An 18015-nucleotide genomic window follows, 5' to 3' on the forward strand; every position below is an offset into this window, starting at 1 on the left:
TAAAGCTCGTCCAGTTCCAGCCACCTGCCACGGGCAGGGACACCTTCCACTAGACCCATCCAATGTGACCTTGAAGACTGCCAGGGATGGGTATCCTGGGTTCAGCAGTAGCAGTCATTTTTCTCCTCAGTAGCTGGTGCAGCGCTGTGTTTTTGACTTTAGTCTGAGAACAGCACTGATAACACACCGATGTTTTTAGTTGTTGCTAAGCTATACTTACTCCAGTCAAGGACTTTTCAGTCTCATGCTCTGCCAATGAGGGGCGTGGGAAGCCAGGAGGAAGCAGGGACAGGACACCTGACCCAGACTAGCTAAAGGGTTATTCCATGCCACAGCACATCATGCCCAGTATATAAACTGGGGGCAGTTACCTGGAAGGCCGAGATCACTGCTCATGACGGACTGGGTGTCAGTTGAAGGGTAGTGAGCAATTGCATTGTGCATCACTTGTGTTTGCTTTCCTTTTCCCCTTTTAGTTCTGTGTTCTTTCCCCTTGTTATTTCCCTTATTATTATTGGTGGTAGCAGCAGTGGTTTTGTGTTATACCTTAGTTGCTGGACTGTGCTTATTGCAACCTGTAGGAGTTGCATTCTTTCGATTCTTTTTCCTGTCCCTTCAGGAGCAGGGAGGAAGAAGGGGCAGAGGCGGGGTGTGAGTTTGCAGCTGCATGGTTGAGTTACTGGCTGAGCTTAAACCACAACAATGGGGAAGCCACAGTTTCTCTGAGCAACTTGTGCCAGTCTCACCAACCTCACAGGGAAGAATTTCTTCCTAATATCTAATCTAAATCTCCCCTCTGTCAGTTTAAAACCATTCCCCCTTGTCCTGTCATTGCATGCTTCTGTAAAAAATCCCTATGACGTTGGGTATCTCTTGAGCCAGCTCCACAAAGGCTTTGCTAACAAAGTGAGTCAGTCCTTACGTAGGGAGGCACGGAGAAAAGAAGTGAGAAAATCTGTTATTGTGTCTTTGTGGCACATGCCGAAGCCAGGAGAAAGCATAATCTGTGTGGGCTCAAGGGTACATGGCTGTTGACTGGACTTTTTAGGACCTGAATTAAGGACTTAAGTTCTTGAATCTTACTTCCATCTTCTGGGTGATTATAGTACTTAATCAACTCTAGGGCAATTATTGTATAAAAACTATGTGTTTGCCTTTATAGTCCATAATGGCTGGGATGTTTTTATATTTCTAGACAATTGGTTAGGAGCTCTTTGGATGACCTCTTATGTCCGGCACCAAATATGGAAGGCCAGAATGATGAAAGGGCACTTCTGGATCAGCTGCACACCTTGCTGAGTAACACGGATGTCACGGGGCTGGAAGAAATTGACAGAGCTTTAGGAATTCCTGATCTCGTAAACCAGGTAAGTAAACAGAGATTTTGGCCATTTATTTTCCAAACCCCATATTATTGTGTTACTTGAAAAGAAAGTGAAGAAGACCTCCTCGTTTGCTCTGTCTCCTCACTTCTTTGTCTTGGTTTACCTAAATCTGGCTTTGGAAGCATCTACACTGAGTAGTGATTTTCACTGGACAAGCTCAGTATTGATTATCTTTCTTGTGCGTTACAAGAAGATAAAATGACATTTTAGTTCATTGTAATATGTCTTGCGTATAGGGTGTTTTTTTTGAGTGCAAATTATTATAATTCTATAAGCAGAGAATTGTGTTGGGTTTTGTTAGTAAGCTGTTGTCAGCTGAGCTTGGGTTTTGAGATGTTTGACTGGCAGTGATGTGTTAGGGAGTAGGAGACTTCTGTCTCCTCCAGTCCTTGAATTTGCATGGCTAGCAGATAAGGAAAAGAAATTCTGTGAATAATATGGAACTTGCTGAAAACCACAAAATCACACTGTCATTTGTACAAATAGAAGTTTAAAAGTGTGATATGGTTTGAATATGCCTGTGTAAGCAGTGTGCAGCAGAACTGAGTTTTAAAGAATTTATTATTATTAATAACTTTTCACTTGTGTGAAGACAAAACCAATAGTTATCTGTCCGTGCTGTGTTCTACCCAAGAAACTATTGGTGTTTGTATGCTGTGTTAGCTTTATTATTTCGTTAGGAATTCCTACTTTAAAAATATACTGCTAGTGAAAACACTTTTGTATCTGTTGAAGGGACAAGCTTTGGAACCCAAACAAGATTCATTTCAAGGTCAGGAATCTTCAGTTATGATTGACCAGAAGCCTTCGTTGTATGGTCAGCCCTATCAAGGGCAAGGGGCAGCAATGCCAGGAGGTTTTAGTAACATTCAGGGACAACAGCCATCCTTTAATTCAGTGATGAATCAGATGAGCCAGCAGAGCAATTTTCCACTCCAAAGTATGCATCCTAGAGCAAGCGTGATGAGACCTCGAACCAATACCCCAAAGCAGCTCCGCATGCAGCTCCAGCAGAGGCTTCAGGGGCAGCAGGTAACGTCTTGCTCCTGCATTTACACTTTCTTCTTGTTTCGGAATGGAATCAAGTGCACACTGAATTGTGTTGCTTCACGAGTAGGAAAATTGACATTACAGCAGGTGATTGAAAGGATGGATCTTTCATTTTGACAGTGCCTTTCACACTGAGCACCTAATGGCTGTAGGAGTGAAAGAACTTTTACTAGGACAGTTGTTCCTCCTTCATCAGTCTCCTTAGCTACAGAGGGGACTGGTGCCTGCAGCAGACGTTATTACTGCTGCTTACCACAGTTCTCTTGTACGACGCAGCCCTGAATGATCTCTTTATCTCCACGTTCAGATTTAGTGTTTTTTCCTGAATCTCACTGATACCATTAAGCGGGCAGCTGCATTTCTCCTGTTAATCAAATGTTACTTTTTTTTCATTATGTTTTCTAATCAGTCATATGGGCTCATTGAAATCAGATTTGCTTTCTATTTATCAGTTTGCTGTTATTTTAGGGTATTTTCTTAGGATGAAAGGTGAGAGAGTAGTTACAGCTGAACAGATCTTAACACTGGGTTAAAGCATTGCTTAAAAAATTGCTGCATGCACTGACTTCCCCATGTGAAGGTGCAGTCCTGATATCCAATACAATGTACAAAGAAAACTTGGAAAACTGAGAGAATGCTGTGTGACACGGAATGGCAATGTTTGATCCTTAGGAAAGTCTGTGTTCTCTCCTGGTTTTCTGTGACAGGAACTCAATATGTATGGCTTTGGAGTTTTGTGAGTGTGAGGGAAGGAAACTGAACTTTATTATTTCAAGCAAAGCTGGTGGCTATACCCTTCTGCCCCAAACATGATTTGGAACAACTAGGTAGCCTGCTATATATATATATATATATATATATATATATATATATATATATATATTAGTGCTTAAAGAGCACTAATCTCAAGGGAAGATAGAAATAAAGCCAGTTACTGCTGTGCTGTTTGGAGGGATTTTCTTTGTGTGTGTTTGAGCTGCTTAATCAAATAGCTTGGTACTTCAGGTACATCAAGCAAGGCAAAAATTAACCATTGTGCTTGATGGATTCAAGAGGTCTGTAAAGACTCTCTTCTGGGGGAGTTGCCATTACTTTGTTCAGATATTGGTATTTTGAAGCTAATTGTGCAAAAATGTCTTTTTCCAAGTTTATGAATCAGACCCGTCAAGCGCTTGAAATGAAAATGGAAAACCCAGTCAGTGGTAGTACGTCAGTGATGAGACCAGTTATGCAGCCACAGGTGGGGTCACAGGTAAGTAAGTACACCAACCATCTGAAGCAGTGATTTTTAAATAGGCACGTCTTGTACCTGTCTGTTTAGACCTTGCACCTTCTTGCACTGTTCCACAGCATTCCTTTTTTGTTTTGCTTGCTCCTCTGTACAGTTAAAAAAGTTGGGTTTGTACCTCACTGAGATTTCAGAGGGCTTCGTTCATGAGGACACGCTGCCAATAAAGCGTGCCAGTAGTCTTTTCCATGTAGGATGTGATAGCTAATGTACTTTGTCATTTGTTTAGCACTAATGGCAACTTAATGAAAGCCTTTGTCTGATATTCTGATTTTTTTTTTTTTTTTTTTTTTTTTGTACTGGCTGTGGGTTTTCTTATCTTTCTGTTCTGGTAATGGATATGCTGGGACTCAGAGTTAGGAGGTGTGTAGGTGGTTTGATTGACTCTGACACGATTTCATTTGTAAAAGTGTTTTCTAATATGATTTTTCTTTTCTTTGGGGGGTAGCAGCAAGGTTTTCTGAATGCTCAAATGGTGGCTCAGCGTAACAGGGAGCTAATAAGTCATCATTTTAGACAACAGAGGATGGCAATGATGATGCAGCAGCAACAGCAGCCTCAGGCCTTTAGTCCACCGCCAAATGTGACTGCCTCAGGAAGCATGGACAGTGCTTTGACGGGCCCACCAATGCCTCAAGTTCCTTCACAGCAATTCCCCTATCCACCTAATTACGGTACTAGTGATACTGTGGACTTTTTTTGTCTGTCTGTTTTTCTTTTCCCTTTCTTCATCCAAGCTACCTAAATACCAATTGAATTCTGAAATATGGAAAATGCTCTTACAAAATACTTCCTTTTTGCCTTCCCATCATTGCAAGAAAAAAAAAAAACAACCCTAAAAGTACTAGGTGATGATAACTGAAGTATCTTGTCTCTCCTTCCTTTTTAAAGGGATGAGCCAACAACCTGATCCTGCATTTACCAGAGTATCAAGCCCTCCCAACCCAATGATGTCATCAAGGATGGGACCCTCCCAAAATCCCATGATGCAGCATCCTCAGACAGCAGCAATGTACCAGTCCCCTGAGATGAAGGGCTGGCCATCGGGAAGCATGGCCAGGAGCAGGTGAAGTGCACATTTATAGCCTGTAGGTCAAAAACTGTCTTTGATTGTGTTCAAAATAGAAGCTATGTTAAGTAGCTTGTAGTAGGAAAAGGCTTCAGAAGAGGAGAAAAATAATTGTATCTCTGGTTTCTATATTGCCCTTGTGCCTGCTCTGGTTTAGGAAATTAAATGTCTCATGCGTATGTCCATTTATTGATGTTGGACCTCTGCAGTCTTTGGATAATGAAAAAAATAACCTGGGGTAATACAAAAGTTGTCAGTAGTATTATAATGGATGGTGCAGCCTAACAGAGGCCTCCAAAGCCGTCACAGCAGGAAATGCACACACGCTTCTGTGTGTTTCTGAAAATTCAGAGTTCCTTTTGGGAGGGGAAATTTCTGTTTCTACATTCAACAGGTATTAGGCAGAAACAAATGTAGAAAATTGTTTTGTCTTTCATGCATTGACAGTGGGTGCAGGGAAGGCAATATCCCAATGTGTAGGGTAACTTTATTTATCCTTTTGTGCTGCAGTTCTTTCCCCCAGCAGCAGTTCAGCCATCAGGCCAATCCAGCAGCATATGGCATGATGCACATGAATGGCAGCAGCGGCCATATGGGACAGATGAATATTAATACCATGCCCATGTCAGGGATGCCTATGGGTCCAGACCAGGTAAGCTGTATGGAAATGTGGTTGAAGGGATCTGTTGACTCTCTTCCCATTGAGAACTATTTGCTTCAAGCCATTCCTCTGGTGCAATCCTGTTCTCAGTTGTACTTTTTGTATTTATGTCTGTGAACCTACTATTTGTATGTCTCAAGATACCTCATTTTTGATATTTAAATCAAATCCATTGTTAGCCCAAGCTGTATGCTGTGATTAGATGCTGACTTTGAAGGATCAGAGGTAGGATCAAGGCTTATACCACACAAAGCGTGTTTAAATACTTCTGGAGCCTTGAGAAACCCCAGAAAGCAAAACATGGAGATTATGAAAAGCATCTTCAGCAGATGTAGAAGACTCTGTAGAACAGCTTTCACGAGTTGGACCAAGAATCGTGGTAGTACAGTGTTCTCCTCTTGACAGAAACTGCCACTGACACTTACCCTTAAATTCTTTAGAAAACCTTGTGTGTGCATAGGAAGAAACCATGGAAAATTTAGGCCCCTTATTAGAGGGGAAAAATGAGCTAATAACAGTCACTGCAAGGAAGACTTAAATACTGAATATACTTCTGCTGTAATCTTTCCAGAAATTGCCAAGGGATGAGCAATGTAAAACTGAGATAAGCTAAATTTATTTAAGTAGAACATACCTTGTGAAATTTTGTCTAAGGAAGCACCCAAAATAAAATGAGGACTTCTGGGGGATCAGGAAGGTATTGGAGGATTTTGATCTAACAAGTACCTTTGATAAAGTGGGAAAAACAAAGGTGAAATACCAGATTTTCCAACCCCATGTGTCACACAGTGAAGGTACTCAAACAACACGTTTAGGAGGTTTTGGGAGGGTGTTTTTTCTCTATGGATTTATCTCCAAAGTGGAGCACTAAAATGCTGTCCTTGTGCTTAGAAATTGACTGTCAGCACTTTCCCCTTCAAAATGCACTATGTTGATCAGTTTTTTTCAGCAAAGGTGTTTTTTATTTTCTGGTGATTATTTCTCCTTTTCTTTAACAGAAATACTGCTGACACCTATAACCAACCATCTCTTCACACAAGAATGCGCTGTATTAATGATGCACTAGTATTATAAAGCAAAGCTACGCATTCTTCACGGCAACTAACCCTGGCCTTATGGAAACAAGTGGGTTTTCCTGTTTATCACCACGATGTCATAAGTTAGTTCACTCAAGGGACAAAAGAACCCAAGGCAAAAAAAAACCAACAACTCTACAAAAATGCATTTTAGTAGAAGCAGTCTCTCTTATTACTGTATGTCGTGGTGTACAAAAGAAGGTCATAAATATTCTTGGCGCTCTGCCTCTAGAACTGTGAATTAGGCAGTGGCGAGTTAGCAGATACGATGGGTAGAGTCCTGGTTACCTTATCTAGCCACTGTGGCTACCCACAGCCCTTTCACCAACTACAGGCGGACAGAAGTGCCTGGAGAAGTCACAGTGGTAAGAAGTTTCTGATTTCTCTAGTAACAGTATCTGACAGAGAATGTAGTTCCTAGCCTTGACTCTTATATTAATTCCTGAATATAAATGCTGCTTTTAATCTCTTACCCCGAGTCAGGATTTCCCAAGCAAGGTATTGGTGCAACATGAATTGGCACATACTAGTCCAAAATCCTGTCCTTTGCAGCCACGGGGTAAAAAGAGAGGGTAATAAATTTAAATTATTTAAACACAATTGTGACTAATATTTACATATTGATGTGCAGCTGAGTGCACTTTATGAAAGACTATATAATGGATTAATGCAATATCTTTGATAAGGACTTAATATGAAGGTAAGGTGTACTCATGTTCCTTCTCAAACACAATCTCGTAAGAATTATCTGAAAAGACTGCATAATGTAAGGTTTTCTGTGTAGGAAAATTAGAGCAATAATCCTTCATCTTTTGAAAACAACTTCAGAAAACTCAAGGCAAGGCACTGCAGTCTGAATCAGAGTTTTGCAGTCTTTTTGTGAATAAATTTTGTAAATATGATCTTTAAGATAATGTATTATATATATGACTTTTGTAGGTCACTAACTCATTTTTGCAGAGTTTGTGAAGCTAAATATTTAACAACATTGATTTCTGTAAACTCAGTGTAGTTGAGGTCCAAATAGAATTTTCTTTGGTTTTAATTAAATTTAATGACTTTGCAGCTGGGTGACTTTGGCCCACATCTTTCTCCTCTTTGGTCTTCAACACTTCATTTATTTTTACATCTTTAACAGACACATAGCTTTTTATAAAAGACCAGTTGTTAAATGCTTTCTCCACCTGTGAGCACTTTGTTGCGTTTCTTCTTACATAAGGCAAATTGACAAAAAAGGCTCTGCATTGTGAGGTGTTCTGACTTGTCATGACAGTCATGGCTTTCTAGAGTATGTTGCCTTTTCAGTTGATGAATCTCGGTTGTCTTTTTTGGTCAATTTTAATGAAATCTAAATGTTCTTCAGAAAAAGTTTGTCTATTGCAAATGCCTGTTGTTACATGACATCCAGACACCTATACGGATATTAAGCTGCGCTTTATTTAACCAAATGTCTGCACCTCATTGGATTGTTCAATCATAATGAATGTATTTTCTAAGCAGGTTTATCTCGTGTCAGTATTTAAGTCTGGTTACAAATGCATTCCTATTACTTGCTAATAGGTTCCCCCCTCATCCCTCTATTTTGGTTCCTTGATACAAAGAGCCCTTTGGAGTTTTTTCAGTTTCAGGCAGTTCCAACAAGTCAAACCCCTCAACTTCCATGAGGGATGACCCAGGAACGCTTAAAATGTGTGGTGCTTTTGTTCTGTTGTTCTCTTGTAATGGAAAACTGACTTCTCCTAAGTGAGTAAAATAACCTAATTGAGTTCTTGATTGCTTCTTCTTGGACCTGTAAGCAAGAGGTGGGTTTATTGCTCAGAATATTCAGTGATCTTCCATTTTAACAAAGTGACTAACTTTAACTAGAAATATGCTCCGAAAGTTCATCCTTAGCACACAACCAGTTGTGTTCCAAAGGGAATGTAGATTCAGTGGATTTACTTTATGCAACCTTGTCTCTGCAGTTATACTCTGCAGTATACAGGTTAGGGTTAGTATTTATTTGAAATCTTCAGTCCAGTTCATGTGTTTTTTAATGCAAAACTTTTAAAAGCTTAAGCAACTTTTATCTTTCTTATTTCGTAGAACATATCTCTTTGTTAAATGCTGCCTATTGAAGCTGAAAGGCAACAATCCCTTGCTTTTTATATCAAATCAGAGTAGAACAATCTTTATATTTTGTAGTTGTTCATGATATTGATGGAAACTACAAATCCCAGTTGCTTTCATCAGGTGAGCTCTTAGACTATCTACTAATTTATACATCCTGCCCTTCTAGTTCTTTTTAAATGAGTGATTCTATTTATACATCTGTGTATAACTGGTACCTGACTGATTGATATTAGAAAGAACCATCGTTTTCTCATCTGTGTTTAGAATGTTGGCGCTTTCCAGTACTTACTTACTTACTTTTTTGCTGAATCCAAAGATTTTTAGTTTAAACTTGAGTAAGGGGGGGAGAGGGGCGTTTGCTGAAGTGCATCATCTTTCCTGGCAGCACTGATCCTAAATATGACATCAAGCTTGAAAATCTCACTGCAGGAAATAAAACTGACCTGGAAAGCTGTTGACATTTAATCTCTGCCAGTTCTGGTTTGGTTCGATAGCAGCAGATTTTCTGAATGTTTTTAAAAACCAACCTGTGTACCATTTCTCACCAGGAAGAGGACAGTTAGCAAGGACAGCCACCTCTGGTCAGTGCTGCCTCATGAGCATCGTCATGCTACACATCTCTGCTACTCTTTTGGTCACAGAAACATGTTTTTATAGATTCATGTGTAGTGTTATTTTTTGAATCTTGGCCTAAAATACTGCTTTTAAAGTTAGCAAATCAGGACCATTTTTGAGTCATAAGACAAAACTATTTGAATGTTGTACCAATTAGCACATGTTTTATTTTAGAATTTCTGTGCAGACTACCAGATGACAGTAATACAGCAAGATGAAACATGGAATTCTGAGAGCAATATTTAAAAAAATCTCAGGAGAAGGCATACAGTATTGAGAATTGCATTTAAGTTTAGTTTACATGATAAGTATTGCTTGAAATATCTGTATCTTTATTTTGCAAAACAAAATCATGGGACTGATCTATAAAAGAGTTGGTTGTAAGGTATTACTGCTCTTCTGATTTTTGTGTTTGGATGTTAATAATAATGTAAATAAAGGTTTCTATTTAAAATCGGAGCTTGGTGATGCAGTGTTTTAGCTGTCAATACTTTAAGGCTGATAACTGTATCCTAGAAAGGTCAGAGAAAATCCAGTGCTATTACTGAGGAAAGGTGGGTATAGCAAATGATTTAATTCCTAGTTGACTGTAGGAGCTAAGGGAGTGGCAATTGGACCTTGCATCTATGAGACCCGTTTAGCAACTGAAGTTGCAGTGACACCAAGTGGAATTTATGTCTTTTTCAACTTAAAGAGCAGTCTTCAGCAGAGCTGGAGGAGAAGAGGTTAGAGGTTTCCCGTAACTTGGTAAGAACCTACCTTTCACAAAATACCAGCTACACTGCGTCCCCCTTACAAGGCCCAAGGCTCAGGTTTCTGTGTAAGGGACACGGCAACTTCTCAGGCTTACGAGGAGAAGCCACACTGGCCCCGCAGGACTGCGACAGTCACACCCTCATCTCATCACAGACTACAGGCTGAACACAACAAAAAGGTAAGTGCAGGTTTGTCTCAATCTAAGCCAGTGTTCTCTGTGCATACTCACAGGGGATGGCAGACAGCAAGTGCCTTTCTCTGGAAAGCAGCAGATCTGTTTCTACTGGTGAGTTTAAATTCAGTATTCTTTATTTATTTGTATAGACCTCAGCATCTAGGAGATGTTTCTGATAATCCATGAAATCTGTAACATGTCAGAAACCAAATCTGTGGCTGGATTCAGACAATTGTATATTACTTAGATTAAACAAAAATAAAAATCAAAACCTGGGAAGCAAGTTTTGGGAAGTGTGTTTGACTTAGATGTGATACAAACAGAAGCTCCAGCCTAGCTTTACTGTCTAACACATCCAGTGAAAGACCCCAGTGCCACTTTTTGGAGTGAGGCTTTTTCCTCGGTTCCTAAATTCAAGTATATTTTTAGTCTGGGGGTGTGGTATCAGAGATCTGTGTCCCTTATGAAGTAATCCCATTTGAATTTCCTGATGTGCAAAGCCAGGCAGGGTTTCAGAATCATGTCTGTGGTGGTGTATCTTTACACGGTGTTTCTGGAAGTGCAAGTCAAATCTGTGGTTTGGAAATAAATACCTCTTTGTTAAGAGTGAAGGCCACGGTTGGTCGAGTCTGTCACACGAGCTCCCTCCTGCATGTGCCTTGAAAACAGCAGGTTAACATGAAAAACGTATAAATACAAATATCACCTCTAGTGCCTGTACTACAATGTATTTAATAACGTCTTTATGAAAATACTCAAGTAGCCTCTGTACACTGTGCTTCTGTAGTAAAATGATGGGGTGTTCCCATTAAAAGCCTTTAAACAGTAACTGTTGTTCAGAACATCTACTGATTTGTAGACTAAACTCTTAACTAGATTATTCTTTATTGGCTACAAGTATTGAACTTCTTGGAGCTGCCTTTTTAAAAATAAATGTCAAAATTACACTACCAAGCAAATGCTTCCTCAAAGGAACTGTTTTGGTTTTGAACATACAATATAATATTACCACATAAAAAAACTTCATACAAATCCAAGTTCATTAAATTTTAAGATGTACATTTACTGAAATTTTTCAGTACTTTAAAAACGGAGAAATCCTGAAATGCACTATGTGACATGAAGTGACAGTTGGAGAACTGGTGTGTGGGCATTCCACTCTTTTTATTAACAAAATTCTTCATAACCTGAAGGAATTTCTTTTCAAACAGTATATTGAGCAATATTTACATAACCCCTCCAAAATCTGGCGTCCTCTTAGTCAAGATTTTCCCTAACATTCCTAGAGGTGGCAATAGGATGTACAAGTAGGTGTGGAACTAAAATGTATCCTCAGAGGGAAGTTGAGAAATACCATGGTGTTGAGAATGTTCAGTGCTGCTCCCTTCAGTTCCTGATTCTCTTCCAAGTTCTTTTTCATCATCTCCAGTTAGAAGCAAAAGTGTTCACGTTTTCTAAATGTTGCTTTAGAGTTGTACTTGGCTTTGAAGTCTCTCTCATGACAACTGCTGATACAGGTGAACTGAAGCGTGGTTTAAGTGTACATCCGCTGTCCCTGCGCACACTGTGCGCTGGGGCGGGAATCCTCTCTGGGATGTAGCTGTGTTTCCTTTGCTGTCAGTTCCTGGATCAGTGTTAGTGGTGTCATCTCAAAGTAAAACGCCTTGTGAAGCAGGTGAGGTATAATCCAAAGCAAAAAGCAGGTACAATAGTGGATTTCAGAGACCTGTATTTCTGACAGCATTTCCCATCATTTCACTGCAGGTATTTAGTTCACTCACCAGTGCAAACATTCTATCTAGTTCAGCCTCAAAGTTTATCCAGTCCTCCAGGTTAATGTAATTCTCTCTGAAGTCACACACGTTGTCATTTAGTCTGTACATGGACTCAAGTTCTGGCCAGTCTGTATCCTCATGGAGGTGCAGCACTTGGGGGAGGTTAGCCCTCCCAGCCTTCCCACAGCTGTCCTCTGAAAAACACAACAGAACATGATTTAGTGTCCTTCTAGGAGGAAGTAGTTAGATATTTGTCATGGTTCCATGCAGGAAAAAAACAACTGAAACACATTATGGACCCCTTCTAAAACTTACAGCAGGTATATCACAGAAACAGTCCAACTATATCTGAAACTTCACCCCGTACAAAACTTGTATCTCAGAAATTCTTACTTTGTTTTAGTTCTAAAGTCAGTCTTGGGTCTCTTCAACTAACGATAGTACCACTAAATGAGCAAATCCTCTCTGGCAAGTTGGGATTGCTGGGCTGTGCCTATTGAGGTATCTGTGCATCTCTTTTCGCTGCACAATTGGAGAGCACCTCATGATTTTTAAAGAGCTGATGGTTCAACCGTCTTCTGAAGAGGAGATTCAGAGACAATAACTGGCATGGCAAAGGTCACTTTTTCACATCTTTAAACGTGTATCTCACCTTTGGACGCTGGCAAGTTGAAAACAGTATTATCAAATCTTAAAAGGTAGTTAAGTGAAGTGAATAAAAAGCAAACTTAGATTTTAGTATGATGTCAGAATAAAACAAAACCAAAAGGTACGGATCTGTCTTGTAGTCTACTCCCTGTTCTAACTTGCACTTTGCTGTGGTTGGATAAATAATAGCAAGAAAATACATGATCCTCTGAGAAATCAGTCAGTTTTGTTCTTTCTGGATGGTGTGAAAGACCACGAGGCAGCTGCTACAGATTTGCATTTAGACAAAATCAACATAATGGTCTGAAATTTTGAATGACAATCATAACTGTGTTCTTGAGCTGAGCATCCACCTTTGCTTATTTGCCCTTGCTCTTGATGCTCCCAGAACATGCACCAAGTGTTTCTGTACAGCAGTAGTTGACTGTATGGTAGCACTATCATACTTCCTGTACAAGGTAGAGGATTTCCCATTTAAGCATTCCAGAAGAAGAGATGATGATGTTGAAAGTGGTGTTGCATGCAAGGAGAGAAAGGAAGGGAAGGTAGGTAGGTAAGTAAAAGCCAACGCTTTCTGTGAACTGCTCCCAACTCACAGTGACTTGGCAGATGATGGTCTCTTCACATCTGGCCACTTTCGACGCTGAAACTGCCTAGTTTTCAAGCAGCAAAAGGAGAAAAAAGTTAACCATCACCAAGAAACCCACCAGCACTACAGTCTGAAAGCGAGGAAAGAAGAGTTTAGCCTGAATTTTGACTATAAAGATCAGAACATGCTGTGACATTGAAACAGAAACGGCTCCAGTGTTTCCAAGTAACTGGGGTGGAAAGATCTCACAACTGCCATTCCAGGCAGTGTCCATCCATGAGGTTGCTGATCCCACCCCTATATCTTTTGGCAGGAAGGTAGTACTTAAAGAATAATAATTTAATATACCTGTACTGCTCATAGCTTCCATCTTTAAGTCCTAGGTGAAGAAAAATTAACAGTGTTACTAACCATTGCCTGCAACAGAGTAAGGTATCAGGTAACGTGCAACTTAAACCAGACCTAAGAATATTAACAGATTATCATCCATTGCCTTGAGAAATATTTCCATACATGGTAACTGGAGCTTTAATTCTCACATTTAATCCCTTATTGCAGGCAAAAGAGGTTGTAAACTGGGAAAGGAGTCTTGAAAACTTTTCTGTAAATGACTTTCAGTGGTGTCTGATCTCAAAACATACAGCTCTGGGTGCTGCAGGTACTAAATAAGACCAATATTATACTTTGGGCTTTGGTGGACTTGGGTTTTGTTCCTTCCTCATCTCTTTGCCCTGCATCTCAGCGGTACTCATTACTAACCTATTTCAGTATTGTTCTTAATTTAAGAAACATTACCTCAAACTGAACAAATACAGAAGCGTGAGCATGCAGCCACCAGCCCCAGCAGGACACTACCAGTATAAATGAATATTAAAATCCTTTTGACTGATGCGAAGTTTCATAACAGTAAGTAAGAAAGAGCCCCATTTTGAGTGTGCTAGGAGAGGCACGTACCCAGATCCATGTTCCTGGTTCTTGGATTGCACTGTTTATACCCTTTGCAGCTTCTCAGTTCCATGAGCTGGACATGTAGTTGATTGAGAATGTCTCTATCTAGTGTATTCACTGCGTTAATTAGCTGCAATGAATGGGGATTCTCATTAGTAACTGCTGTTCTCTAGTATCTTTCTTATATGGAATATACATGGTTTATCTGTGACAGGAGAAAAGCCATATGCTACATTAAATGAATTAGGCCTTTGCTACGTCCTCCACCATTACCATGCCAGTTCAATTTATCATCAGTAAGGAACAATGATGTATTTCTTGAGCTGTTCTCTGATCGGGTACCTGATATGGATCAGTGTTGAGATCAAAATACTCCAAAAATCCAGTAGCAAATTCACAAAATAGGAAGTTGTGGGTCTCGTTGATTGTCCTCAGGCACCAGTACGTGTTGTTGTTGGCGCTGGTACAGGCACAGAAAGGGCCCACTGCAAATTGAAGAGTTGCAAAGACATGAGCTACACGCTGCTGGCTTTAGCACTGTTTATGATGCCTTTCCGTTTATGGTTTACTCACAGACAGTTACTCTCCCTCCCACTCCTGAGCTCTGAAGTACAGAATGACTTCTGGCATCAGCTTCTTGTTCTGTGCATGCCTCAGTTGGCAAGGTGCTTCCCCTGGCTTCTCTGGAAACATTCCAGACAATGAGATCCTACACAAAATTGTCCTGTTCCCAGCATCATCTCTAAGGCTTGTATTAGCAGTTGGTTTTCTTTTTAACTCGGTTGCCGTTTGTGCAAGGATAACACTAACGCTGGAACAGATTATTTACTATGAGGAAGGCTTCATGGCTTTGGCTACAGAACTTAGAGCGGTAACTTCTACTAGCCCAGCATCCTAGCCCAGCCTAGCCAGTACCCGCCTGCCCAGTACGTAGTTTAAAGCATCCTTACGTGTCCACAGGGGAGCAGTTTGCCAGTGCTGGTTGTCGTGGGTGAAGCAGGTCAGACCAGGCATGCTGCAGGTGTCATTGTTCTTTATTCTCTTAAGCAGTTTGCGCAGCTTCTTCTTCCGCCTTTGCTCTCGAAGCAGCCACAGCCGGTCTTTCTCCTGTAGGGCTTTCCTGCACACAGGACACAGGAGGTCATTTATACTTAGACACACCAAAAAATAATGAAGCAGACAGATAATAAATAAAGAATGAACCAGTAGTTTTTAATTAAATGGCTTCCAAATGGCTCTGGATATGACTCCACAATTCAATGGCACAGATAAAAACCAATTAAGCCAAAAGAGCTTATAGGCTTGTCTGACATCTGTGCTGTGGCATTTCCCACACCAGGAATCTTACCTCAGAATTCACAAGCATTTCAACATGGGCTTATGTTCCTTCACAGGTTTTTGTGTGTTTCTTCTTTTTAATACAGGACAAATGAAATACTACTGCTTTTACTCAGTTTGTAACTGGTGCGCATGGACAATGTGGTAATAATGTCTTTGCATTTCCTCTTTCAAAGGAACAGACGTTCACTTACTTGAAAGGATGAAGACTAGATCCCTTGTGCCTCAGTTTGCTTTTGTGTTTGGAATGGTAACTGGAAAATAAAAATAGCATGGATGATGAACAACAGAAAAGCAACTGCTCCCGTTTGTACCACCCCATCACAGTGCAGCTGGAGCAGATTGAAGCCAGTGTCACTTCTCCCTTTAATTTATGCCCCAGCCCTGGCAGAAGTGCTCCGGGACAGGTTGGACATGGCTTTGAGGAGCCTGGTCTAGCGGCAGGTGTCCCTGCCCGTGGCAGAGGGTTGGAACTGGTGCTCTTCAGTCTCCCTTCTACCCCAACCATTCTTGTGATTCAATGAACCCAAAGCGGCCTGGCCACACCGGCTCAGGCACTTCTGAGCCTTGTGCCGCTTTCTTTCCCTAGCTCGTTTGGGCACAGCGACACCTGGTGCTCCAATCCTGCATTGCAACGGGTGTCCTCAGAATCCAGCTACAATTTTCGATTTTAGTTGTCATTGGTTCTTGTTTCCCTACACGAGGCAGATAAAAGCAACGGCTTTATAATTTAGTTACAACATTTCCTCAACTGAACAGTCGTGGTTAGTACAGGGGATAAAATGAGAGCTCACACCACCGTCATGTCATTTTCCCTCTGAATGAAAGAATTTAAAATACCAGCTGTACTTCATAGGGTTGGTTTTTTCCTCCATTGTTACCAGCTAGAATTTCCAGGAAAACTTTAGCAAGATACACGGAGCTGTCCCAGCAACAGCAGAGTCTGACCTGCTGTGAGCAGACATCCCCATCCTAGCTGGGCGGCTCTACTGCTTTGGCTCTGTCTGCAGAAACTCCTACAAGATTTTGCAGAACTTTCCTTTCTGTGCAATTTCCAAGGTTAAAAAAAGACAAAGCAGCTTCAGTCACTGGCACCACCCTCTGACCGATGAGGTTACTCCCCACACACATCAGCAAAGACAAACTAAGTTCAGTGAATGTTATTTTCTAAAGAGAACTTCAGAACTCAGCAAATGGTCAGACTAAAATTCCCTTCAAACCAAAATGAATCCTTGAAATTATGAATGCTCCTGGCAGATTGAATACATTTAATCCACACAGAAAATTAACAAAGATTATTAAAGAACTGGCTTCAGTCTATTTTTTGTCTCTCACACACCCTGGTTATTGCAGTATGTCCTGGGTTCAGCAGTAGCAGTCTGCAGTCTGCTGCTGCATGACTGCTACTGCTGAACCCAGGACACAGTAACAAATCCTAAATGCTAAAACCTGATTCAGTGCAATTCTGCAAACACTTAAAACATCTATAACTGAAATGATTAACTTCATTATGCACCTTAACAACGCTCTGCACAAATGTTAAGTGCTTCCTGTATTGGGCCTGAGAAATGTAGCATTCTTGAAATTTACTATAAGCCATTCACCATAACAATAGCTTCATCTTTACAGCGTGTATTAAATAAACTCAGTGTTAATACCAGTGTAAAGCAGTGGGTTATAAGATGATAATGTTAACTTTTGGGAGATTTGCCATTTAGAATACTACTGATTTCATTTTACACCCTTTTTTGCCATGGGTTCTGTGTATGGGTTGGCCTAACCCAAAAAATTACGTTCTCCATATTTTAGTGGCCTGTTGCTGAAGCTGTATTGCAGAATCCACATGGACTACACCCACCATGTACCTCATGTCTGTAAAGTATGAGGTCTAGGGACTTAACAGCTATGCTCAAAACCTCATTCTCTTATACCAGTGACAGAAAGAAGTGGCATCTGAGGAGGTAACACATCCAGCCCTGAAAAACCCAAATGGAAGAAATTCTCCCATCTTCCCACACCGTTATCCCACATGCTTTACACACCCTTCTTTTAAAAGGGATCAGTGTTAACTCTGCTCCATATTGACAAATTGCCCTTGTTGAAAGCCAGATTTCAGGAACAAACCCACAGCTTAAAATAAACTCCTGCCTGGTGGAGGTGGGCTTTGTACTCGTGCTGCGTCCCAGCTCCCCAGAAAGCACTACGCGAGCGCAGTAAGTAGGCAGCCACTTAACAGAACAGACCCCGATCTCTCCTGTGACAACAAACAGTTGCACCCTACAAACGATGACTCTGAAGTGCACAATACCTCATCCTGTTACAATCGCACTCCTCCGGGCGCTTCTTCTTCAGGTGGCCTCTCACCTCCCTCAGGTTTTTTATTTTGTTTTGCAAAGTTTCAATCTAAACCAAAGCAAAGACACAGTGAAACCAACACAGCCCCATTCAGTCTTAGCCGGACCTGCTCCAGCCCATTCTTGTGTCACCAAATGCTTTCTCTTCACCTCCTTCCATGACTCCCACCGCTGAC

General features: G+C 40.8%; 2 protein-coding genes across 9 annotated transcripts in view; one reads left to right on the top strand and one right to left on the bottom strand.

Annotated features, from left to right (window-relative positions):
- Positions 1 to 9712, top strand: part of NCOA3 (nuclear receptor coactivator 3) — an 83705-nt gene extending 73993 nt beyond the window's left edge. The window contains exons 18-24 of the mRNA XM_061441579.1: positions 1196 to 1367; positions 2121 to 2417; positions 3583 to 3687; positions 4172 to 4397; positions 4615 to 4789; positions 5303 to 5444; positions 6452 to 9712. Of these exons, the coding sequence (XP_061297563.1) occupies positions 1196 to 1367; positions 2121 to 2417; positions 3583 to 3687; positions 4172 to 4397; positions 4615 to 4789; positions 5303 to 5444; positions 6452 to 6463 (1129 nt within the window). The 3' untranslated portion in view covers positions 6464 to 9712. The remainder of the gene's footprint in view (positions 1 to 1195; positions 1368 to 2120; positions 2418 to 3582; positions 3688 to 4171; positions 4398 to 4614; positions 4790 to 5302; positions 5445 to 6451) is intronic.
- A 1341-nt stretch (positions 9713 to 11053) lies between these two features.
- SULF2 (sulfatase 2) overlaps positions 11054 to 18015 on the bottom strand; it is a 147899-nt gene continuing 140937 nt past the window's right edge. For 7 of the 8 annotated variants that reach the window (XM_061441564.1, XM_061441561.1, XM_061441565.1 and 4 more), the window contains 8 exons: positions 17794 to 17888; positions 15680 to 15739; positions 15098 to 15267; positions 14490 to 14632; positions 14154 to 14277; positions 13548 to 13578; positions 13207 to 13263; positions 11054 to 12156 (listed from right to left, as the gene is read on the bottom strand). In XM_061441564.1, the coding sequence (XP_061297548.1) occupies positions 12126 to 12156; positions 13207 to 13263; positions 13548 to 13578; positions 14154 to 14277; positions 14490 to 14632; positions 15098 to 15267; positions 15680 to 15739; positions 17794 to 17888 (711 nt within the window). In that variant the 3' untranslated portion in view covers positions 11054 to 12125. The remainder of the gene's footprint in view (positions 12157 to 13206; positions 13264 to 13547; positions 13579 to 14153; positions 14278 to 14489; positions 14633 to 15097; positions 15268 to 15679; positions 15740 to 17793; positions 17889 to 18015) is intronic. The other variant, XM_061441568.1, reaches the window with a different exon arrangement.

Source organism: Pezoporus flaviventris, unplaced genomic scaffold (assembly GCF_033815535.1).
Source record: "Pezoporus flaviventris isolate CSIRO_AGI_PZ_B2104156 unplaced genomic scaffold, CSIRO_AGI_Pfla_v1 ptg000213l, whole genome shotgun sequence".
NCBI lineage: Eukaryota > Metazoa > Chordata > Aves > Psittaciformes > Psittacidae > Pezoporus > Pezoporus flaviventris.